The 24,584-nt window shown below is 43.0% G+C and overlaps 1 protein-coding gene across 3 annotated transcripts in view; it reads right to left on the bottom strand.

The window, feature by feature from the left end:
• Positions 1-24,584, bottom strand: part of uggt2 (UDP-glucose glycoprotein glucosyltransferase 2) — a 42,430-nt gene that overhangs the window by 16,982 nt on the left and 864 nt on the right. For all 3 annotated transcript variants that reach the window (XM_014173383.2, XM_014173384.2, XM_014173385.2), the window contains exons 3-27: positions 24,262-24,344; positions 23,837-23,967; positions 19,706-19,818; positions 19,315-19,492; positions 18,047-18,143; positions 17,885-17,954; positions 17,701-17,801; positions 15,817-15,916; positions 15,420-15,480; positions 15,087-15,178; positions 14,718-14,868; positions 12,844-12,963; positions 12,538-12,623; positions 12,287-12,422; positions 11,872-12,003; positions 11,175-11,339; positions 10,882-11,005; positions 10,688-10,786; positions 9,687-9,781; positions 7,322-7,531; positions 3,595-3,726; positions 2,543-2,673; positions 1,870-1,965; positions 1,566-1,668; positions 477-556 (exon numbers count right to left, since the gene is read on the bottom strand). In XM_014173383.2, coding sequence (XP_014028858.1) covers positions 477-556; positions 1,566-1,668; positions 1,870-1,965; positions 2,543-2,673; positions 3,595-3,726; positions 7,322-7,531; positions 9,687-9,781; positions 10,688-10,786; positions 10,882-11,005; positions 11,175-11,339; positions 11,872-12,003; positions 12,287-12,422; positions 12,538-12,623; positions 12,844-12,963; positions 14,718-14,868; positions 15,087-15,178; positions 15,420-15,480; positions 15,817-15,916; positions 17,701-17,801; positions 17,885-17,954; positions 18,047-18,143; positions 19,315-19,492; positions 19,706-19,818; positions 23,837-23,967; positions 24,262-24,344 — 2,886 coding nt within the window. The remainder of the gene's footprint in view (positions 1-476; positions 557-1,565; positions 1,669-1,869; positions 1,966-2,542; positions 2,674-3,594; positions 3,727-7,321; positions 7,532-9,686; positions 9,782-10,687; positions 10,787-10,881; positions 11,006-11,174; positions 11,340-11,871; positions 12,004-12,286; positions 12,423-12,537; positions 12,624-12,843; positions 12,964-14,717; positions 14,869-15,086; positions 15,179-15,419; positions 15,481-15,816; positions 15,917-17,700; positions 17,802-17,884; positions 17,955-18,046; positions 18,144-19,314; positions 19,493-19,705; positions 19,819-23,836; positions 23,968-24,261; positions 24,345-24,584) is intronic.

Raw genomic sequence — 24,584 nt, 5'->3', positions numbered from 1 at the left:
AGCGAAAGAGTTAGCATCCCTCAGTCACTGCTGGGGCGTTGTAGTTGGAAGGACTCTTGCAGTCTAAATTGCCTTATTATTCATTGTTGCTTATTCTCCTAAACCCACAAATTAAGTTAACATTTACACACGGATACCATCAAATATCATTCATGTTAAGAAAGAAACTCCACTCAATTGCACCTATGTGATCAAGAGAACGCATCTACCTTAAAACCTCCATACCTCAATGTACTAACACATGTGTTCAGGGGAGGCCCAGAGCAATAAGGTGGTGTTATTAAACAGATAGTATCTGTGGGGCAGTCTCAGAGAGGTCCTGGGTGGTCACACACACACACACACACACACACACACACACACACACACACACACACACACACACACACACACACACACACACACACACACACACACACACACACACACCAGTACTGGGGCAGTAAGTTTAATTAGGAGCAGAGGAGGAAGCTTACCTCTTGAGGGGCATATCGGACAGCTTGGCCCGGCAGTTCATAAACACCTGCAGTTTCACATTGACCACTTGACTGAGCACCTGCAAGAGGGGAGTGGGCGGCCCGACCCAGTTAGCGTGCACAGCGAAATAAACCACACTCAGCAGGCAGGGTAAACCTACACGCTCAAAGTTCTACAGAGAAGCTCAAAGTCTGCTGTCCATCTCTACTCGGCTACTGTATACCGCTGTGAAAACCTGACGGAACTAGCTAACACAGTACATAGTTTCTCCTTAATAAACACAGTGACTAGTGCTCAGGTTGACAGAAAGACTCAAACAGAGGTGAGGGCATAAGAACAGCGTGTCCGACTGTGTACAGCTGGTTCTCTCCTGTGTTTCCCAGCCGTGCCTGGCTGCCTGCAGCTGATTTGAGTGGCAGGGTGATCACTTCCGCATCACATGCACACTGAAACACACTCTCCTGGCCACCGCGACACACTCCACATCACACCAGAAGTGGCTGCTCAGGAAGTGATAGCAAGGTGACTCATAGAATTCACCTCAGTCATATAACAGGCAGGCGGGCAGCTAATGCACAGAGGGCAGCCAGTGGGTTGGTGTCCGTGAATCATCATCAGACTGAATAAGCAGGCAGCTCCAAATAACGGCGTCCTTTCCTTCTCCCAGAGGAACTCAGAGCTGTACATTTCACACTGTGCAGCAAAAATAACTGGCAAATATCTGTCAAGTTGGATAATTAGCATGGAATAGCCCTCACAGAGCAACAGAGTTATCTCTGAATCTATTTACAAACGTCCATTTAGGGAAAGTCGCATTTCATGAATGATGAAATTGTAAAGAATTGAAAATGTACCTTTTCAGCCAGCCTATATAAAATTAAGAACTGTGAGATTGCAGAGAATGAAAAGTAATAACATCAGTTATGGGTTTGAAAACATTTTCACTTCAGCCGGCACTTTCACGCTTGCCCTTGTCGGAGCTTGTCAATATCTCTGTAGCCTTCCTGCAAATGAAACCTAACGTTCAACGTCCCTGACGTAGTCATAATTAACTATGGGTGACAGAGGAAAAAGGGAGCGCTGCTTACAATCAACAGCGGTGACATCTTCTGGGCGTCCCGGGTCACGGGGTCCACGATGGCCACCACGTCGTAGAACACCTCGTCTTCCCGAGGGGCGAAATGGAGCACGCTGGGGAGGATGAAAAGGCAGTGTCAACACTCAGCCACACGTCGGCAATACGGCTCTACTTCAACAAAGCACTCTCGCTATTACTACAGCAAAATGATAGAACTAGCAATTTCCCGACCCATTACGACAAAAGGAAAGCCCAGTGAAACTGAAAGTGCAGTAGAGGGAGACATAGTGGCGAGTGAGAATGCTATCCTTCACCTGTGCTCGTCTTTGACGAAGCGGAAGTCTCTCCTGCCCTCTCCTTTGGGGGCAGCGGCGAGGAGGGCGTCCACTTTCATGACTAGATCGCTGGCTCTGGGGGGCAGAGGAGGACAAGGGTTATTCCGGCACTTATTGATGACGCTTATTAAGGTGGTCAGAGAGAGAAACCAGAGGACGGATCCAAATGGCACCCTATTCCTTTTTTAGTGCACTACTTTCGACCAGGGCCCATAGGGGGAATAGGGTGCACTATGTGGTAATAGGGTACCTTTTGGAGCACAACCAGAGACATCTGTCCTCGGCTCAGAGTTGTGACTTCAATATTATTCAAATGAATAATATGGCTCGAGACAGATCCTTAAATATTCAAAAACGGACAATTCTCCGCATAAAAAAAACCTGTTTTTCCAAAAACAGTAGTCTTTTTTATAGAGAAATAGTCGTTTAGAAAATAAACGTATTGTGAGGCTCTAGGGGTACTGTGAAGTGATTTGGAAATTGATGAAACGAAGACTTTCATCATAGGGTATGAGAAGTGATTTTCACTTGACTTTCATCATAAAATGAGGATTTGTGCATCAGTGTCCATCACCGATGGTGAAGCACAGGGCACTGCTACAGACAGTGAGTCCAAACAGAGAAAGAGAGAGAGAGATGTTAACTAACGCACTGCTTTCCCTTGATTCCCATCTGCTTGATTCTAGCTTTGACTTTCTCGGCTGTGGTGCTCAGCGTAATCTTCTCTAACAAATGGAAATCCTCCACGTTGAATTCCTCCTCGTCTTCAAATGGCCCCAGGATCTAGCATGGAGAGAAGAGAACACAATCATGGTCAGGCCATACATTCAATGTTTTCAGAGGGATGGAACAAACAACCCTCAGAAATAAAATCCCTTCACAACTTTCACTAATAGAATGCGTTCCTCAACAATGTCAAAGTTCAACAATGTGCTCTGATGTACCTGTTTGTAGACACTGAATGTTGTACAGAGCAGCCATCTAAAATAAAGAACTAATGTAAAGGGAGGTGTTTAGTCTCTTCCTGCCATATGGTCACTGTGTTCCAGGGCTGCTGCCTCTCCATTTTCCCTTTCTATTTTAAGAGGAGAGAGAGCATCCCCTACCCTGCCGGACGGACTGCAGAGGAATGGAAAATTATATTAATTGTTACAGCCATCTCAGGGTCTGGCCCCTTCATCCTTCGCTGTCAGCACTGCTGCTGCTCCCAAGACATCAGTGATCAGCTCTGCTCTATGATAAACACACACACACACACACACACACACACACACACACACACACACAGACGCACGGACAGGCGCGCACACAAACACACACACTCTCACACGCTGCAGCCCTCTGTGCCACCTGTGACCTCTGGGGAAACAGAGGTCATGCTGACTGGACAGTCTAGAGGAGCTCTGTGAAACACCAGAGAGAATAATACTCCCCTGCTACAGCAGCTTACTGTGGAATAACCCGCTCATCTCATCTCCCCCTGACAACACGGACAGCGCTTACTTTACCGAAAGGCCAACGTGCTCTACTACCTCTCCCGACTGACAGTAATCCACGGTTCATATAATTCTTTGTTATGATGTTTAGTATGACTAAGTAAAGTAGTGCTGAGTTGATATATTCCCTGTTGTGTTAATGTCACTGCAGTGAACAGTATCCCTAGAACACTGGTAAAGCAGGGACTGTAGAGTCCTGTCCACTCACCCTGCCGTTGCTGACCACGGCCCTTTGTCCAGTGTGCAGCTTCAGGACATCTCTGCAGAACAGCTGCTGACTGCGGATGAAATCCACCTCCATGGTGTTGAACTTCTTCTCAAAGGCGTCCGCGTTCATGCCCTGCAGTGGAGAAAAAGAAACACGGTACACTGTTGGTCTAAGCAGGTATGTTGAGTGCAATCGTACTGTACATGCCTGAAGACCGGGTGATATATGATCCGATAGGCCTCCTGAAGGACATCGCTCCCATTCCAGTCCACTCAAAACAAAGTCTGAATCGTATTGATGTAAAGTAGGATCCATGCCGGGCTAGAAATCACTTTGTTATTGACAAATCGTTGAAGTCCTGCATGAGAGCAATCACTGCTCTGCTTTTAAACATAAATATTTCATAGTCAGAGCCGGCTGAGCTAATAGCAATGCGCATGCTGGGAGAAAAAAAAATCAGAAGAGAGATTAATCAATTTGTAATTAATCTAACACAATTTTAATTAAACATTGGCCATTTTGTCCATAACAAATCAGCCACCAGAGAGAGTGTTCAGTTTGCAGAGTCAGGTTATTAGTTTCTCAAACAATTTTTTCGCCCCCAAGGAGAACAGGTGAAATACCAATAATGTCAGCCCCAACTCTGTCAGCAAGTCTGTCTGGCAGCCAGTAATAACATCATATCCCCAGCTCTCTGGATCCCAAACCCCAACCCACAGAGCTCCACACACAGCGCCACTGCTGATATTTCCATCACTATCCCTCCTTCCCCTCCTCCTTCCTCCCTCCCTCCTTTAACGAGGGCAGAAATTGAAGGCCGGGCTGCTGTGGTAACTGTCCCAGCCTCTCTGCGTTAAGGCCCCTGGCTGAACACTCACTAGGCTCACCAGGATGGCTGTTCTCACTGGTGAGAGTGAGAAGGGGGGGGGGATTTCCTGTCAGTTGATTGGCTGATTGATCCCCGAGAGGGAGGTTTGCTATGAGTCTGCCAGTGTGTATGAATCCTATACCATAATAGTGTGGAGACAGACTGAGAGCAGAAAGAACACCTGTGGTTGTAGAGATGGCTGAGAGGAGAGTGGAGGAGGGGAGACGTGGTCAGGCTTGATCAGGCACATGGCTGAACCACACAGCCACGAAGACCAGGCAACAGCTCAGCCACCACGGTCTCTCTGGGGATGGGGTATCCAAAGAACACTGGTCGTTAAGTATTCAGCACGTGGAGCTTGTGCTCACTACTCACGCTCTGACTGATCAAGTGTAACTGACAGTGAGTAGGTCTATGCATCCCCTGTCTGGAAGCTGTCAGGCATGCTCAATATTTATACTACCACATAATATTCAGGGTGTGGAGAAATGAGAAGAGGTGCTCAACCGTCACCAGTCCTGTGGCACAGGGCTTCACAGAGAGAACAGTGGAGATGAGTCTCCAGTCATTCGGCAGTAGCTAATAATTCAAGGGCTCCATGTCAAATCTATGAACCAACTATAGTGCCTTCAGAAAGTATTCATACCCCTTGACTTATTCCATGTTTTGTTGGGTTACAGCCTGAATTCAAAATGGATTCAATGTCTTCTAACATCTACACACAATACCCCATAATGACGAAGTGAAAACAAATATGTTTTTAGAAATGATTGCTAATTTATTGAAAATTAAATATAGAAATATCTCATTTACATAAGCTTTCACACCCCTGAGTCAATACATGTTACAATCACCTTTAGCAGCGATTGCAGCTGTGAGTCTTTCTGGGCAGGTCTCTAAGAGCTTTGCACACCTGGATTGTACAATATTTGCACATTATTATTTTTTAAATTCTTTAAGCTCTGGCAAGTTGGTGGTTGAACACAAACATAACGTTTTCTATTCAGAACATAAAAGTAATTTCTTTGCAATTTTTTTTGCAGTTTTACTTTAGTGCCTTATTGCAAACAGGATGCAAGTTTTGGAATATTTTTATTCTGTACAGGCGTCCTTCTTTTCACCAAGTCAATTAGGTTAGTATTGTGGAGTAACTACAAAGTTGTTGAGCGGTCCTCAGTTTTCTCCTATCACAGCCATTTACTGTTTTAAAGTCACCATAGGCCTCGTGGTGCAATCCCTGAGCGGTTTCCTTCCTCTCCGGCAACTGAGTTAGGAAGGACGCCTGTATCTTTGTAATGACTGGGTGTATTGATACAACATCCAAAGTGTAATTAATAACTTCCCCATATTCAAAGGGATATTTAATGTCTGCTTTTTTGCGAGGCATTGGAAAACCTCCCTGGTCTTTTTGATTGAATCTGTGTTTAAAATTCACTGCTTGACTGAAGGACCTTACAGATAATTGTATGTGTGAGGTACAGAGATGAGGTAGTCATTCAAAAGTCACATTAAACTATTATTGCACACAGAGTGAATCCATGCAACTTATTATGTGACTCGTTAAGAAAATGTTTTCTCCTGAACTTATTCAGGTTTGCCATAACAAAAGGGTTGAATACTTATTGACTGAAGACATTTCAGATTTTCATTTGTTCTTCATTTGTAAAAATGTATTGTGTGTTGTCCAGTGAAACAACATTTTTATTTAATCCATTTTAAATTAGGCTGTAACACAACAAACGTGGAAAAAGTCAAGGGGTATGAATACTTTCTGAAGGCACTGTATTGTCTATGTGAGGGGGGAAAGGCACCACTCTCACTCTTCAAGTTAAGTAAGAGTATTTTGATGCACCCGTAAGTTTTTTTTAAATCCCCATCAAAATCAGTCAGTTTAAGCTAGATATATCAGATTTTTTGCATGGGCTGCGTATCCGCCTATGTCGGCCTTCCGTATCTGTGGTGGAAGGTAGTCGAGCTGCAGCGGTGTTTATCAGACCACGAGTCACGCCAAAAATTGGTCTTCTCAAGAAAAAGCCAGTAGCGTCCAAATGGTTTGGCCTACAAACTGATATGACCACGATGGTGTTCTCCGTTTTGTTCTACGACCCCCACAAGGGACTCATCTGAAGATAACGGTTTAAAAAGATGAATGGAAGTGTGGAGGTCGTTTTGTGCCAACAAAAAAAGGGGGTTAAATATGTGTCAAAATAAATATATATATTTTCAGAGCTTTCAGACATGTCACGTCCTGACCATAGTAAGATGTGATTTTCTATGGTAGAGTAGGTCAGGGCGTGACAGGGGGTGTTTTGTGTTTTTCTATGTTTTGTATTTCTATGTTTAAGTTCTAGTTTTTCTATTTCTATGTTTTTTTGGAGGGGGTTGATCTCCAATTGGAGGCAGCTGGTCCTCGTTGTCTCTAATTGGAGATCATATTTAAGTAGGGGTTTTTCTTCCTGGGTTTTGTGGGTTATTATGTTTTGAGTAGTGTTTGTTTCTCTCAGCGTCACGGTTTGTTGTTTTGTCAATTCAGTTATTTATGTATTGCAAAGTTTCACGGATTAAATAAAATGTGGAACTACAACCACGCTGCACTTTGGTCCGGTTCTTTCGACAGCCGTGACAAGACACTTCAAAACCTTATTCCTTATGATTTATTTTTTACTATCTGTTTTATAATTTATGAATGTGTTATTCACTGTGTTTCTATGGGATGAAGTAGTAATGGTCAAATTATATATTTTATCAAAAAATGTTTTATATTTTCTAGTATAGACCTACAGGGATCCTATGTTAGTTTAGAAGAACCTCCCCCCTGGTCACACAATCATCAAATTCAGTTTTTCATCCCCAGTTTACCTTCACCAGTAGGTTCTTCATCTTGGTTCCTTGTTGAAGGAGCTGGACAGTTTCCTCTTTAAGGATTTTCTGCACAAACTCCACTGCGGCCTTGTTCTTCTGGGTGAGCAGGGCGGCCCACACTGCCCTGTAGAGCACAGTGCTGTCCTCGCTGGGCACACCACCGCTGGGATTATCAATCACCCCCACACGCACACCAGCACTGGCCCTCTGCACACACACACACACACACACACACGCACACGCACACGCACACGCACACAAGGTTAGAGAGCACTCAGACTAGCACTGATTTACAACACACTTCTATTTACAGAGTGGAGGTGTCGAGAAAGGGGTGAAAATGTTAATCTAATTAAAATAACCTTCAAGATTTATTCTCTTTTTTGTAAAGACAACACATTATCAGTTTAACTGCTGTAATGTTTATTCTTCTCTCATGGTCTGCACCATGAGAGCTTTCACATCTGCTCACAGCATTATGTCGAGCTTAAAGGCCCAGTGTAGTCAAAAACGTGATTTGCTTGTATTTTATAGACACTCACCGGGCTGTTTATTAGGTACAGCCATCTAGTACCGGTCGGACCCCCCTTTGTTGCCAGAACAGCCTGAATTCTTCGGGGTGTGGATTCTACAAGGTTTCGGAAACGTTCCACAGGGATTTTGGTCCATGCTGACGCTACGACATCACACAGTTGCTACATATTGTGGTGGTTCATACATGCTGCAAACAGCCAGTTCATCTCATCCCGAAGATACTCTATTGGGTTTGGTCAGCAACAATGTTCAGATACGCTGTGGCGTTCAATCGTTGCTAAATTGGTATCAAGGGACCTAACGTGTGCCAGGAGAACATTCCCCACACCAGTACACCCCCGCCACCAGCCTGTACCGTTGACACCAGGCAGGACGGGTCCGTGGACTCATGCTGTTTACGCCAAATCCTGACTGCATGACAACAGGAACTTGGATTCGTTGGACAAGGCCATGTTTTTCCACTCCTCAGTTGCAATAGCCCATCCGTGACAAGGATCGACGAGTTGTGTGTTCTGAGATGCCGTTCTGCACACCACTGTTGTACTGCGCCACTATTTTGTCTGTTTGTGGCCCGCCTGTTAGCTTACACGGTTCTTGCTATTCTCCTTCGATCTCTTTTATCAACAAACTGTTTTCGCCCACAGGACTGTCGCTGACTGGATATTTGTTTTTGTCGCACCATTCTCAGTAAACCCGAGACACTTTCATGTGTGAAAAGCCCAAGATTGCGGCCATTTCTGAGATACTGGATTCGGCGCGCCTGGCACAGATGATTAAACCACGTTCAATCGAACAGTAATTTAAATCCTTGATGCCTGTCTCACTGTCTGTAGGAGTGGATTAGTTAATAGACCAATAAGAGAGTTCCAAACCTCACTGCCAATAACAGCTCATTTCAGTTTTCCCCTTCCCACTGCCACACAGTCCTAGCAAAATTCTTGCTTGAGAAATTGCCGTTTGCTAAGAAGCTATGTTTATTTTTGACCATTTTAATTGGAGAGAAGAAGAAAAAAAATCACAGTAAGGTACGTTTAACTTTGCCTATACAAAACATTTTGAGGACGTCCTTGAAATTACTGCAGACAGGAGATTTATTGTGAGACTAGATGAAATTCCTCTAACTTGATAACATTCTTGTCTCTTGTTGACAAGGTATTGTCTGTCTCAGTAGAGAGCTCACAATAAATATACCTTCTTAAAAATAAGCTTCAATAGCTTGCAGTGCCCAGACTCTGCTAATAGTCTTTCTCTTCTTATCTGCAGTAAAGCGAGGTATAACCCTGGCTGTATTTTAAATCAACTATGGAATATTTATGTGGGTGTTAATCAGAGAATAACAACTGCAGCCTTTGTTTTTATTTCAGGCCAAGGTAAAATGTGTCCCACGTGAGTTTTAACATTTTCATTCCATCAAAGATTCTCCATGGCGGCTGGATAGTAATTAAAGTCTAGGGGTATACCTACCTTGCTCGACTACATTAAAAGCTACATTTGCATTGGTGTGGTGCAGGGCACTGCAGTGTAATAAATGAGGATTCCGAAATCACATTGGCGTGACTGATTGGTAGTACTGAGCAAAAAGTCTGTTTTTGGTTTATTTTATTTGTAAATTATAATTAATACATAGCTTAATTCATAGCTCCAAACTTTGCCAGTGAAAAATATTTCCTTTGTGCCTTGTGTGGATAAGGGAAAGTAGAAGAGGTGCAGTAGAGCAGGGTTTCCCAAACTCAGTCCTGCCCCCCAAAGTGCACGTTTTGGTTTTTGGGGGGGCATGACAGAGTTTTGAAAACCCTGCAGTAAGTAGCATAGAGCAGCAGAATCTCACCAAGTGTTTCAGTGCGTTCAGCAGCAGTCTTCTCCCTGAGGCCTTTTCAAAATCCCCAACGATCCACACAGTCACTCCATTAATCCCATCCTCATCTGGAAATCAACATCAATTACTGTACAACGCAACGTTTCAAATACGGTGACATTTCTGAAAGCAGAAAAACTGCCATTGTCAAAAATCACTGAATCATTTCAAATGCTCAAATACACAGTGACTCAGCCAGTCTTGACAGAAAATATAAAGCAGGAAGAGATTAAAGTATTCCTGACAATTTTCTCAGTTTAAAAGAGGGATCGCAATCTTAAAGCTCCAGCTTGCTTATAAGGGAAAACAGCTAATCCCTTAAAAGGGTCTTGACACAGACCACCTACTGACAGTGGAGACGGGCAGTGAGAAGGGAAATTAAATCTGGCTCAAGTTATGATCCAGAGAGAAGAGAGAGACAGTGAGAGAGAGGCACAGTCCTTGAGGAAAGCACACTAAATCAGAAGGAGATTGTGCCACCTGTCAGGGTTTACTGCTTCATTCCCCCCCAGTCGCCTTCCTCAGCCTCTCAGCCTCTCAGCTTCCCTGGGCAGATCCAGCTACAGCCCCACCCTGACTCTGAGCAGGGCTCCCCTGGCAGGATGCAGCAGAGTCGGGGCTGAGGCTGGACCACTGGCCTGAAGCCAAACTACTAACCAGGGCACAGTGCAATTAACTCAGACCAAGCACAGACGGCTCCCCTAAAGGGCAATTTTACACATCCCTGGATCCATACTAATATGTCGGTATATTATCCGAGTGTAAAGTGTGAAGATCCGACTGGTGAAATGAAATGTTTGACGAACAAACACTCCTCAGATGTTCCCGGTGTCGTTTAAGCTGCTCAGCTTTTTTTGAACAAAGAGTTTATTTTGTTCAAGTATACGCAACCATACAACACTACAGTATTTACACTCAAGGGAGAAAAAAAGATACAAATCAGGAGTGCCACAAAAGTATAGCCTGCCTCTTACCATTTTTGGTGAAATAGTTCATTCTCTTTGCAATGACAGCAGTCTTGTCCTTGGAGTCCAGGTATGAGAACATGGTGGCGTCATCCCAGTCATCTACAACTGAAAGGAGAAAATGAAAAGTATTGTAAATTGTATGAAGACTGTATTGTCAACATACACATTAACAAAAAGGACAAGAATGTGGTATTTGTTACCTGGAGAGGCTGTGAGATCCAGATATGTCCTGTCAGTGCTGAGGATGAGAGGGTTGATGCGTGGTACCATATTGGCCTGGTCCATCAGATGGTCCACCACATCCGTCCCTTCAGTCAGCTGGCCCTGGTCATGTGAAGTGGGTAAATCACATTATTTACGTAACCTATTCAACCAAATCAGTTGACCTAGAAACAGTTCACATATTCAATAACAAACTAAGATCTGTTTCCACAAATAAATGGACACAAACGGACAATATGATAATGACTACAATTCCCCCAACAGTTCTTACCATGTAGACAGCTCTCTGGAAGAAGTTGGTGGTGTCCATGATGCGCTGTAGGATGACAGTCTCCAGTTCATCTGGGTCCATCTCCTCAGCATTGAGTGGGACTCCGTTGAACAGAGCCAGAGGCAGAGGGCCCAAGCCACTCTTCTTGTAGAATTCTGCCCCTGCCTGTTGTCCCCAACACAGACCAGCGCCAGGGTTAATGGACACTCAAGCTATTTGATTAAGTTCCTCGGCTTCAAGTACGCGCACACTCGTGAAGAAGCGCCCCCCCTCAGGAAGTTGAAAAGGTTTGGCATGGGCCCTAAAATCCTCAAAAGGTTCTACAGCTGCAGCATTGAGAGCATCTTGACTGACTGCATCACTGCCTGGTATGGCAACAGCACCGCCCTCGATCGCATGGTGCTACAGAGGGTGGTGCGGACAGCCCAGTACATCACTGGGGCCGAGCTCCCTGCCATCCAGGACCTCTATACCAGGCGGTGTGACTGGTATAGAGGTCCTGGAAAGACTCCAGCCACCCACGCCATAGACTGTTCTCTCTGCTTCCTGTTTCATGAGTGATTTATGTATTATGAAGAAACCTTTAGAGGAATGTAATCAAATTAATCTGGTATTTTGAAACTATAAAATACTTTATCTTATGGTTTACATTTGACAAGTACATTCACAATAGAAACATACTGTCCATTAATCACACCTTTCTTTTGTCATCATACTCGGAATCTTCCCCAAAGATCCTTGCAGCACTGGCTTTGGGAAACTTCTTCTTGAGATATGCAGACACTGTGTCAACAGACAATGCCTCGCCGATCTCCACTTTGTTGTACATCTGCAAGTGCACAAAACGTCAGTGAGACTTGACCGTCACCCTCCATTACATCAAAGGCACTGTCGATAACTTCCAGGCCTGCCTACATAGTCTGAAGCCTCAGGCAAACCCTTACTCGTCTAGTCCAATAATGTCTGAGACAGCGGCCCAACTGAGAGAGGGCACTATTATACAACTGAGAAACATCAAAAGAGACATGAGCTTGCAAAAGATTGTGCTTAAATAATTCCCCAAGAAAGTGCTCGCTGGAAATGGGAAAGATTTACAAGCATGAGATACTCACAGAAACCATAGACATGAGAGCCTGTGATAAATCATACTCGTCGGCGATGTAATTCAGCAGCCGGAAAAATGCAACTCCAGCATCCGTAGATCCATCGACTTCGTCGTCAGTATTGACGACAAACACAAATCCGATCCTTAAAGGAGCAGAAAGATACATTGTTTCAATTTGCAGACAGAGTTTGAGTCACCATCTGGTGGAGTTGACAGGTGCAAAGAGAAACGGGTAGTTCTCTGCAACCTATAAAGTACCTGAGAGGAATCTTGTGTTTGTAGAAGAGCTCTGCCAGTTTCACCAGCTCAATGCTCTCTTCCTGAACTGGGTCCAGCAACAGCACCTGAAAACAACAGAACGTAAGACAGATTCACTTCTCAGCTAGATAAACATCCTTACGGAATCAGTTTACTTTGACATGTAGGTCTATTGTAGCGGAAATTCACATGACCACCATCTATTATACAGGACTTCCTCTCAAAGACGAAACAACTGTTCCAGTGGCTTTGTGTCACAACCCTTCCCAACTGTCCTTTCTCCTCTCCTGTCCTCCTGGGACTCACCAGGTTGAAAAAGTTGCGTCGTATCTGGCGGATCACTCCGGGGAACGTGGCTCTGAGGAGCTCCTGAACACCCGAGGGCCAGCTGCGGTACATGGAGTCTGTCTCGATGTCGTTAATCCACTGGGAAAGGCAAGAGGAAAGCTGGTTTAGTGTGGAAGGTTGTGAGAATTAGTTTTGTCTTAAACTGAGTTTAAGTGTCCCGAGGCCCAAATACATCAGAGTAATCAGCACAGTGAAAGCTTTGCGAGCGTAGCTGCATTTAATTAGAATTCAGTATTTTAATAATAAAATAAGTCACACTCGCATCAGCCAGAAATATTGCCAACCATAACTCAATACAATGCATAACAGCAACCTACAGTTTTAGTCTTGAAAACGATCAAATTAATTCAATGCTACTGCACTTCACCCCATACTCCCCAAGGGGCAGATGGTGCTATGTTTAAGCCATCTGAGTGAAAAGTGCATGGGTGGTTAGCAACATGTATAGACTCTAGTGTTAAGAGGTAGGGAAGCAAATGCCTACTGTAGCTTAATAATCCATTACAAGCCAAACTGGCACTAACAGAACTCTCTCTCTCTCCCTTTAGAAGGCTGAGAAACCTCCCTGAGTAACCAAGAGCCACAATGGGATACCAACACTCCTGTCCGTCTCTGCCCAGAGCAGACAACCCAAAGGGTAACATTTTCTACTTGCCTCACTGAGAGAAAAGACAGACAGCAAACCTGATCGGAAGAAGACATTCTCTAGATGAAATGTCATGTTCATCTGTTGTTGTTTTCTTCAAGTTTTTTTCCATAATAAAATGGCAGAGGGGCCTCATATTAAAGTTTGCTGGTTATTTTTTTTATTTGATACAGTAGCTTTCCTTGGCTGGCTGCCAAGTGTATAATTGAGGTTTTGGCAGACTGGGACTAGTGCAATAGTCTGATGACTGATCCTCTAATCCACACCCCGATGCCAGCACTCAAGACAAAGCACCTGCAGTGCTGATCTGGGCCAGGAGAAAGAAAGGAAAAAACAATCCCTTCCGCAGGACGGTGGTTGTTGGCACAGGTTCATCTCTCAGGGTGTTTTAACATATAGTCCTCTTTAAAATCATCGATCTCAGTCCTCTTTAAAGTGAACTCTGGGGTAAAAAAAAAAGCAAAAGAACTCGGTTCTCTTTGTATTCACACTGCCCTTGCCTTTGAATGAGGACTCTTTTGCCAGTTCACTTCACCTATTCTGTGGTCCGAGTACACTTTGCCTTCACATTGTTATGTTCAGGAAGGAACCAAGATCTTTGTCCAACATTCACTCAATGCACTCTGGGCTTTTTACAAAGTACAGGACAAGCCATTCCATCAGAACGTGTTATCGGACAGCTAGATATACAGTACCTAATTACATTTTGGATGCTAATAGATATACAGTAATAATTACATACAGTAATAATTATAATTTGAAGATAATATTAACATGTAAATATTATTGGTAACAGAATAAATAGCAGAAGAATACTGTAGATTAAATAATGCTGTAATTTAAAATTGTACACCCAATGTAGGCTACTGGCCCTTTAAGAGCTACTTTTGATTTTGTGGTTAGTGCTTTCTGGGATCTTTGGGACGTCCCTACCCTAAATCCTAACCATACCCTGGAACCATAAACCATAATCCTTACCTTAACCATTGTAAATGTCAACTTCAATGGGGTAAAGCCAGAGTTGGGACGTCCCAAGGTTCCAAGACAGCAAGGACCTTGGTTTTGTACCCTATATTGTGATTCTCACACCTTTCAAACCCCACAAACGAATAAACAGCGTATGAGGGCTTTCTTAGCTTATAGATCACATATTGCAAACAAATAATATGAACACCCTGACTCTCACCGTTATAGCTGGATGGCGGATGTCTAAGGCATAGTTTTCTTCCACTGGGTTCATGGGCAGTCTCAGTAGCTTGCTTAGGTTCTCTTCCTTAATGCCCAGGTTATGGAGGCCCTCCAGGATCTTGGCTTCTCCTCTGATAGTGTCCAAGATGCTACCAAAGACAGAGAATCAAAGAAATCACAGGTCAGCATTCATTTCCCCCGAGCAGGGGAGCTGTCTGTCGGCGGTGCACTAGTTTTACTCCCGTAGCCCTGGATCACTGAGGTGTGGGCAGCCAGTGCTGAGGCTGGGGAGACCAGGGGGGAGAGAGAGCAGAGAGCAGGCAAGCTGACGGTTGATCCTCCCTGCTGAGTTGAGCTCCTACTGTACCTGAAGGGGTTGTGGACGTCCAGATCAATGTGAAGGCCGTTGATGAACAGGCCTCCATCTCCCGGATGGATCCCCATGGTCTCACTCAGCCGCTGGAACAGAGAGGATTCCCTGCTGTTAGTCTGATGCCAACCAAACCCTCATCCTCTCTATAGTATATGGCTGATATTACAATGTAGAAATAGATTCTAAGGGCTGTACGCTCTAAGATGCCAGTGGAAAGAATATAAGAGCATTTACATGAATAGCCGTAAACAGATGAGACGTCGAGACCTCACATTAGACAAACAAGTGCACAGTCTTAGGGACAAACTGCTCCTTTTGACATCCCACCTTTTGGTTCTCCTCAATTTCTCTTCTCATTTCTTGGTTCACAGACACTCTTGTCAGTGATCTGTGGGAACAGTAAAACATGTAGTCACCATCAGCTTTTTTCTCCCCATCGAGCAGTAAAACCCCCGTTTAATCTCGCAAATCTGTGGGCCCTCCGATGGCATATATCTACAGCCGACTCTCTGTAATCACGCGCCAGACCGCTGACTCAGCACTCCTGGTTTGTTGTTCATAACAGCCGTCTGAAACAAGTTGCACTCCAGGATCGGATTCAAGTCCACAAGCCGGGAGAACTTCTTCTTACTTCATTTCAAATAGGCTTATTTATTCCTACAGACTGTGCAAGGGTTTTTTGTTGTTGTTTTAAATAGAAAGAGTGTGAGGTGTATAGCTTTACCTGGCTTTGCTGGGGAAGTTCTGACTGAGGTCTCTCATAAGCTTCAGAGCATCAAACGTTGGTACAGACATGATCCTGGCCGCTGCCTGGAAGCTTAGATCTGCAGATGTTTTCATCAGAAGTTGAAATCATTTGAAGTTGAACCAGTTGATAACTTTTTCTTGGAAAGGTAGATCACCTTGGGATGCCTACAGTACTTGGTGAAAAATGTCCATGCATAAAAAAAAACAATTGTTCATTTGTAATATATAGATTGAATCAAATACTGAATCAAATATTGATTTCATTCAAATATTTGACTCAGACTGAGGCACTCCGTGAAACTCTGTGGACTGTGAAGTCGGTACACATATCATTAGCTCAATTTTTACATATTTCAAATAGTTGACCATTTTCCCTTTTTTAGGACATCATACCATTCTGTGTTGAACTGATTCGGCGTGAGGGTTATCGAAAGCTTGCTTAGTCCTACCTATTTCCACTCCACTTACAATCAAAGTAATAGCACACGGTTAGCGCAACATGCGGCCAAGCCCGGCACAATGAACCTGTGCTTGACAGTCTCTACTGAACATAAACTGATTGCTTTACTAAGCTCAAGAGTAAAGTGCTATCATTTCCATTCCATTCATCAAACTGTTACCACGGTGATCCTCACAGTCACTAAGTGCCACACAGGCTAGCACACAACTAATGGGTATGGCCAGGGGGGTTTTCCTCAACAAGGGCTCAGACATTTTCCTGGTCAGATCGGGTGGTATACACTGAGTGTAGACAAACACAATGTATAATGGGGTCTGTAATCAAAAAGGTGTTGCATAAAACTTACTTGAGAAATAGAAAAAATCGTTTTCTGTCAACTATATACTTACTTTCAATGACAGCTGTGATGGCATCAAGTCTATTGTCAATAAACACAGTCAACTTAGTGTATGTAAACTTCTGACCCACTGGAATTGTGATACAGTGAATTATAAGTGAAATAATCTGTCTGTAAACAATTGTTGGAAAAATTACTTGTGTCATGCACAAAGTAGATGTCCTAACCAACTTGCCAAAACTATACTTTGTTAACAAGAAATTTGTTGAGTGGTTGAAAAACGAGTTTTAATGACTCCAACCTAAGTGTATGTAAACTTCCGACTTCAACTGTATATAAATGTAATTCTGTATCCCCCCCACGGTATAAATGAATAACTCAATTTCATCTCCTTCCTATTGGCCAAAATGTATACAACAACACTGTCCATATCAGATTTGACATATCGTTTATGAGTTAGCCCCACACATTTATGGACGTTTGAGCCTGATGTCCTTTGTGGTAAGCTATTTCATGAATTGATATAATGTACCCAAGTGAGCAGCCACCTGAGGCAATTGATTAATGAATGGTTCATGCCTGATGCCCTGAAGGCTGCAAAGCCTAAACGTCTATGTATGCTATCCATGACAGAGTGAAAATAATCATTTAAAAAAAATGAAAAATGAAGTAAGCTTTATGTGACATCTTTTCGAGTGTGGACCCATTACACCTTTTGTTTGTCTGAATTCAAGGGTTTTACGCACCAGCCAAGCTTCAGGGAGAGCGCAATAGTCCCCTTCTGACCAAATATTAAGAGCATCATCCTAATACTGAGTCAAACACTCTAATATTGAGTTGGTACACTCTAATATTGAGTTGGTACACTCTAATATTGAGTTGGTACACTCTAATATTGAGTTGGTACACTCTAATATTGAGTTGGTACACTCTAATATTGAGTTGGAACACTCTAATATTGAGTTGGTACACTCGAGGTATCTATTAGCTAGGGCCTTGAGTTTTTCCTAGTCAGGTCATGTGGTCAGGAAAAACTTGTAGCATAACTAATGGATGCTCAGTACCTTGAAGCTCCCACACTTTGAGAGGAGCCATGTCATTGGTGCTCTCTAACAGATGCTTCCGGAGCTCCTCTAGCTGCTCCTGGAGGTCTGGGTGGGAGTTTCTGGGATGGAACAAGACAGAAGGGGATACTAAGGTTCTAATATTATTATACAAATACATTGACTTACAAATACATTAACTCACTTCAATTTCCCAAAGAGAAAGCCTTGGACTTCATCAATGTCATCCTCATCAGTGTTCACTGTTCCTTTATCTGTGGAAAAGCAGCAGAGTTGCCATTAATATTCTTCAATTGGCACCAGTTAAATATATATTTTAATACAGAATAGGCATGCACAAACAAACCTTTTACTTGTGTGTCATCCACAGCTTTGTACTCAGTGCTTTTTATGGCCAATTCAACACCATATCCAGACAACAGCATCTTTTGAGGCCTTGGCTCCTGTAGTGGAAATCAGCAATGGAAATATAATCTTAACCATAAAAGCATCTGTTTTAATTCAATCTAAGAACCAATGGTACTGATGTGTGTTTGTGTAACCGATGTGAAATGGCTAGTTAGTTAGCGGTGGTGCGCGCTAATAGCGGTTCAATCGGTGACGTCACTCGCTCTGCGACCTTAAGTAGTTGTTCCCCTTACGTTGCAAGGGGAACAGCTAGGCTTTTGTGGCGCGATGGGTAACGATGCTTCGTGGGTGTCAGTTGTTGATGTGTGCAAGGGTCCCTGGTTCGAGCCCGGGTTGGGGCGAAGAGAGGGACGGAACCTACACTGTTACATTTGTCATACTGACACCGAATAAGGGAGAAGCAAAACACTTATTTAACACTTCAAGGCCTATAAGAAATCATATTTTTTTTCTTCATGAGTGGACCAATCAGTAGTGCATGCCAAAGGGCCTGGCATGTTAACTTCAACTCCATGACCCTGTGATTCTTCAGATTGTATTCACATCTTAGAGACACGAGGCGCTCTGAATGTGTAGTCTTTTACACCTACGCGGTAGCTCATGAACTCTGTGGTACATCTCTGAAAAGAACACATTAGTGCTGATTCTCACAGTGTCAGGCCATCCGTTACTCAGGCCCCAGCTAAACTTCCTATGGTTATCTGTATTCTCCTGCTGAACACTGGCAGCTAATGCAATCCATTTGTTGTACAGCCCTGATGACCTCGCCCTTTGTGGATGTTGTTCTTAAAGCTGCAATGGCCTTCCTGTCACCCACTCCATTCCATCTTCCCACAAAGCTCAAAGTTGGGACCAGTGTCCACAATGCACAGTGAAGCACAAGCCTGTTCAACATTAGCATGAACACTTCCAAGCTTCCAACAACACGCAATCTTACATCAGTCCAATATTGGACAAAACCAAATCAGATTTTCACATGTACAAGAGCACAGCCAAACATTATGAGTTATAGCAACTGAGGATCAAAAACACCATACAGTGGTCATTTAATAAATTACTGTTCAAAATAAGTGTGGTAAAGAACCCGGTTTTGAGGACAGTTGTTGCACCCCCTATAAAATCCCACTTCAATCCCTGGCTAAAGCACATCAATCTTTAAATACCGTTCAAAGCTGTTAAGGAAATCCAAAAAGCCTCACTACTCACAGCTACAAAGTGACGCAGCACATAGATGAGCTTGCCCTCCGCAGCCTTCTCAGCCAGCACCTTGTGGAAGGAGCCAAACTTTTTGGTGCCGATCTCAGCGTAAAGGATCACAACTGGGACATCTGTCTTATTGAGTCCAGGGTATCTGTGCTCATTCTTGTATAGATAAGGTTTTGGCCTGCAAACATGTAAAAAGAGAAGTTATATTCCACCATTTACATACAAATCTATAATTTCTACTAATCAAACTTGAATAACATCATTTATTAACTGTTAATTATAAAATAACAGATTTGAATTTAATTTATTATAATTTATGTTGTTAGTTCACTCTTGCACTAGAGTGAGGTAGATCCTCTGAGGAGATGAGAATGAAGTGGTGTGTAGCTACCTGCCTGCAGCTGCCTTCAGGAGCTTCTTCAAATCCTTTGTGCTGCAGCCATGTTGGCCATGGACCGAAACAAAGGCAAGGCATGCCTCAGGCGGAGACTCATCACTGCCTATCTGTTGCGAGCAGAGGAGCGACACAATTAGGCTACAGCATTAGGGCTGTGGCGGTCATAATATTTTGTCAGCCGGTTGTCATGCAAGAGACTGCCGGTCTCACGGTAATTGACCGTTAATTAACATGAACACATTTAGCATCTCCAGGCCTCCACACATACAAGCCGCTGATGGGCGCCATTGGAACATCTACATTTAAAAAAGTATAATAAATCGATTTAATATATACCATCACAATAAATTCATGATTTATTTCAGTAACGTCGAAAGAAACATGATATGAAGAAAATGTATTTCAGGAGAACAGAATATGAGTTGGCCTACAGTATGTTAGTTATATGGCTATGCTCCATGACATAGGCTGTAGGCTCGTTCATTAAGCTGACAAGATATGCTTATAAGTCCCATGCCATTATTTTATATGGTTTAATAGTAAAAATAATATAATTGAACTTAGCTGATAATAAAATAATGGATATTTTTTCCATTATGGAGCAAGTGGCTATGTTGGGCGAAAAAGGGATCATTTGAAAACAGGTCCGACAGTGCATTCGGAAAGGATTCAGACCCCTTCCCCTCCACATTTTGTTACATTACAGCCTTATTCTAAAGTTGATTTAAAAAAACAAATCCCCTCATCAATCTACACACAATACCCCATAATGACAAATCAAAAACAGGTTTTTAGAAATGTTTCCAAATCTCTGGGACATGCTAACATCTCTGTTGACGAGTCTACGATACGTAAAACACTAAACAAGACTGTTGTTCATGGGAGAACACCACGGAAGAAGCCACTGCTGTCCAAACAAAACATTGCTGCACATCTGAAGTTCGCAAAAGAGCACCTGGATGTTCCACAGCGCTACGGGCAAAATATTCTGTGGACAGACGAAACTAAAGTAGAGTTGTTTGGAAGGAACACACTATATGTGGAGAAAAAAATCAACATCAAAACCTCATCCCAACTGTAAAGTATGGTGGAGGAAGCATCATGATTTGGGGCTGCTTTCCTGCCACAGGGCCTGGACAGCTTGCTATCATCAACGGAAAAATCAATTCACAAGTTTATCAAGACATTTTGCAGGAGAATGTAAGGCTATCTGTCCGCCAATTGAAGCTCAACAGAAGTTGGGTGATGCAACAGGACAACGACCCAAAACACAGAAGTAAATCAACAACAGAATGGCTTCAACAGAAGAAAATACACCTTCTGGAGTGGCCCAGTCAGAGTCCTGACCTCAACCCGATTGAGATGCTGTGGCATGACCTCGAGCGGTTCATACCAGACACCCCAAGAATATAGCTGAAATGAAACAGTTTTGTAAAGAGGTATGTTAAAAAAATTCTCCCTTTCCCTTTCCAGGTCTGATCTGCAACTACAGAAAACATTTGGTTGAGGTTATTGCTGCCAAAGGAGGGTCAACCAATTATTAAATCCAAGGTTCACATACTTTTTCCACCCTGTACTGTGAATGTTTACATGGTGTGTTCAATAAAGACATGAACACGTGTAATTGTTTGTGTGTTATTAGTTTAAGCACACTGGGTTTGTCTACTGTTGTGACTTTTTGATGACAAATTTATGCAGAAATCCAGGTGATTCCAAAGGGTTAACATAATTTTTCTTGCCACTGTATGTATTTAGACCCATTGCTATGAGACTCAAAATTTAGCTCAGGTGCATCCTGTTTCAATTGGTCATCCTTGAGATATTTCTACAACTTGATTGGAGTCCACCTGTTGTAAATTCAATTGATTGGATATGATTTGGAAAGGCACACACCTGTCTATATAAGATCCCACAGTTGACAGTGCATGTCAGAGCAAAAACTGAAGGAATAGTCCATAGAGGTCCAAGACAGAACTGTGTCGAGGCAGGTCCCCAAGAACACAGTGGCCTCAATCATTCTTAAATGGAAGTTTGGAACCACCAAGACTCCTCGAGCTGGCCTCCCGGCCAAAATGAGAAATCGAGGGAGAAGGGCCTTGGTCTGGGAGGTGACCAAGAACCCGATGGTCACTCTGACAGAGCTCCAGAGCTCCGGAGAACCTTCCAGAAGGACAACCGTCTCTGGAGCACTCCATCAATCAGCCCTTTATGGTAGAATTGCCAGACAGAAGCCACTCCTCAGTAAAAGGCACATGACAGCACGCTTGGTGTTTTCCAAAAAGCACCTAAAGGACTCAGACCATGAGAAAAAAGATTATCTGGTCTGATGAAACCAAGATTGAACTCTTTGGCCTGAATGCCAAGTGTCACATCTGGAGGAAACCTGGCACCATCCCTACGGTGAAGCATGGGGGTGGCAGCATCATGCTGTGGGGATGTTTTCCAGTGGCAGGGACTGGGAGACTAGTCAGGATCGAGGGAAAGATTAACAGATTAAAGTACAGAAAGATCCTTGATGAAAACCTGCTCCAGAGCACTCAGGACCTCAGACTTGTGTGAAGGTTCCCCTTCCAACAGAACAACGACCCTAAGAACACATCCAAGACAACGTAAGAGTGGTTTCGTGACAAGTCTCTGAATGTCCTTGGGTGGCCCAGCCAGAGCCCAGCCATCTCTGGAGACCTGAAAATATCTGTGCTCCCCATCCAACCTGACAGAGCTTGAGAGGAAGAATGCAGAGAAGAATGGAGAATCTCCCCAAATACATGTGTGCCAAGCTTGTATCGTCATACCCAAGAAGACTCGAGGCTGTAATCACTGCCAAAGGTGCTTCAACAAAGTACTGAGTCTGAATACGTATGTAAATGTCATATTTCATGTTTTTGCTTTTGTCATTATGGGGTATTGTGTGTAGATTGATGAGGGGACTTTTTTTTCAATCCATTTTAGAATAAGGCTGTAATGTAACAAAAGTCCAGGGGTCTGAATACTTTCCGAATGCACTGTATATGCTAGACTTAGAGTTATTTGGTAACTTTAGTTGTGAATGATACAAACCTTAGAATGTCGATTATTTGAGAAAGTAGCAAAAAAAAGCTTGGGCTCTGTTCCTTGCCTCAGGCTGCACAGCTGTTCCTTCATCAAGTGACCATAATTTTCACCCATCAGACTATTAATCTTGCCTTTCGATTTAAAATGGCTCATTATCAAATGGACAGGAATAGGGGGGAAAAGACATGTCATCTGTATGCACTCAAATAGCAACTGGAGGCTGTGCGCTTTCCAGCCGGTCCGTTTTGTAGGCTACTTCGGTTTTTATAGCGGCGCATGTGCTTATTATGAGTAGCTGAGATATAAATATAACAACACTTATTTCATTCCACACATCAACTACTGTTTGAGGTGCGTGCTCTCGCTGCCCGACAGGTGATATTCCACCCAAATGCTGTATGCCATGGGCTCTCCAACCTCATTACTGGAGCTATCCAGTGCTTAGTCTGCACACTCAAGAAAGGAATACAGGAGAGAGGAGGAGATGGAAACGCATGGCGGTGAGATATTCTGTATAGCAAAAGGTAATGTGTCACCCAATTAATTATGAAAACATAAAAAAATCCGTTACTAGGCTATTCAAAATCAAATACAAATTCACTAATTGTAGGCTAACTGTATGCCGCCGTCCACAATCAATGAACCAACAGCATTGCCTATGGCTATAAATTCTCTTGCAGACTAATTGATATACATTTTGGAGCGTAGCATAACAGACCATCCAGTATGCATAATAATACAGTCCACACTCTCGACCAATTATGTACCAAAGACGCCTTAAATCAGTTTTGTTTTATGTTTTTCTGCTATGCGTAATATGCATAGGCTATGTATTGTATAACTGCACAATCATAATTTTAATTAATAAATAAACCTATGCATAAGCTCTAGTATGCGTATGGGTGTTTAGAGTTAAATCATCACCTTAGAAAGCCCTGTCCATTTTGTTGTGTTAGGCTTTGAAACAACATCTACAAAAACCATGTTTAACACTGTTTCAACCTGCTATAGAACCGCCTTTCTTCAAATTGATCATCACAGTGAGGTGAGTTGTAAAAGCATTTCAGGGCCTACCTGTTGGGATGCATGAACAGCTGGTGAGTAGGACCTCAAGGAGAGAGCAAATTTGAGGAGATTGACCTGGAGCGCCGTCAAAAACTGTCCAGCCTTCTTGATTACCAAGTTGTAATAGGAGCGCACAGACTCTGTAAAGGAAATCTGAGTCAAATGAATGTGCAAAGAATCTTGACTCTCACAATCAAAATCCACATAAATTAGTTAGTAGACAGATTAATGAGGTTTTCTCATGGACCAAAGATCTTTATTATTCATCAAATTCAACCCACATTTACATTTCTGTATCAATCAGGCACTGTCTGGAAGTGCCGGAAAGAGGCAATGTAACAGATTGTGTGAGAAGCATTGTATCTGATATAGAACACATATTTTGTGGTAATAAAACTGAAGTGTTTGCTTGTCACATCATAGTGTCCACATACCTCCATTTTTGTAAACTGTTAACTCCTTCACAGTGTCAACAAAGTCCCAGAATTTCTCATTTCCATCCTCTGCAATAAACTCACTAAACAAAAGATTAGGAAATAAAAAGGTATGAACACAGGAAAATGTAAGTTCATTATGATTGAGGAACTGCTACATGTTACATTTATTTGCGCTTATACCTGTCTTGTAATAACACTGTCATTACTACACATTGTACTTTAGTAATTACATAGTTATTCAGCTTAGCCGTTTTGGTGGAATAAGGAGCAGTCCCTATTTCTATTGTAATTAGTACACAAGCATAATCTACATGCATGTA

The sequence above is a fragment of the Salmo salar genome, chromosome ssa25, assembly GCF_905237065.1.
Source record: "Salmo salar chromosome ssa25, Ssal_v3.1, whole genome shotgun sequence".
NCBI classification, from domain to species: domain Eukaryota; kingdom Metazoa; phylum Chordata; class Actinopteri; order Salmoniformes; family Salmonidae; genus Salmo; species Salmo salar.
Note: the sequence above shows the minus strand (reverse complement) of the source record. Positions and strands in the feature narration are given on the sequence as shown.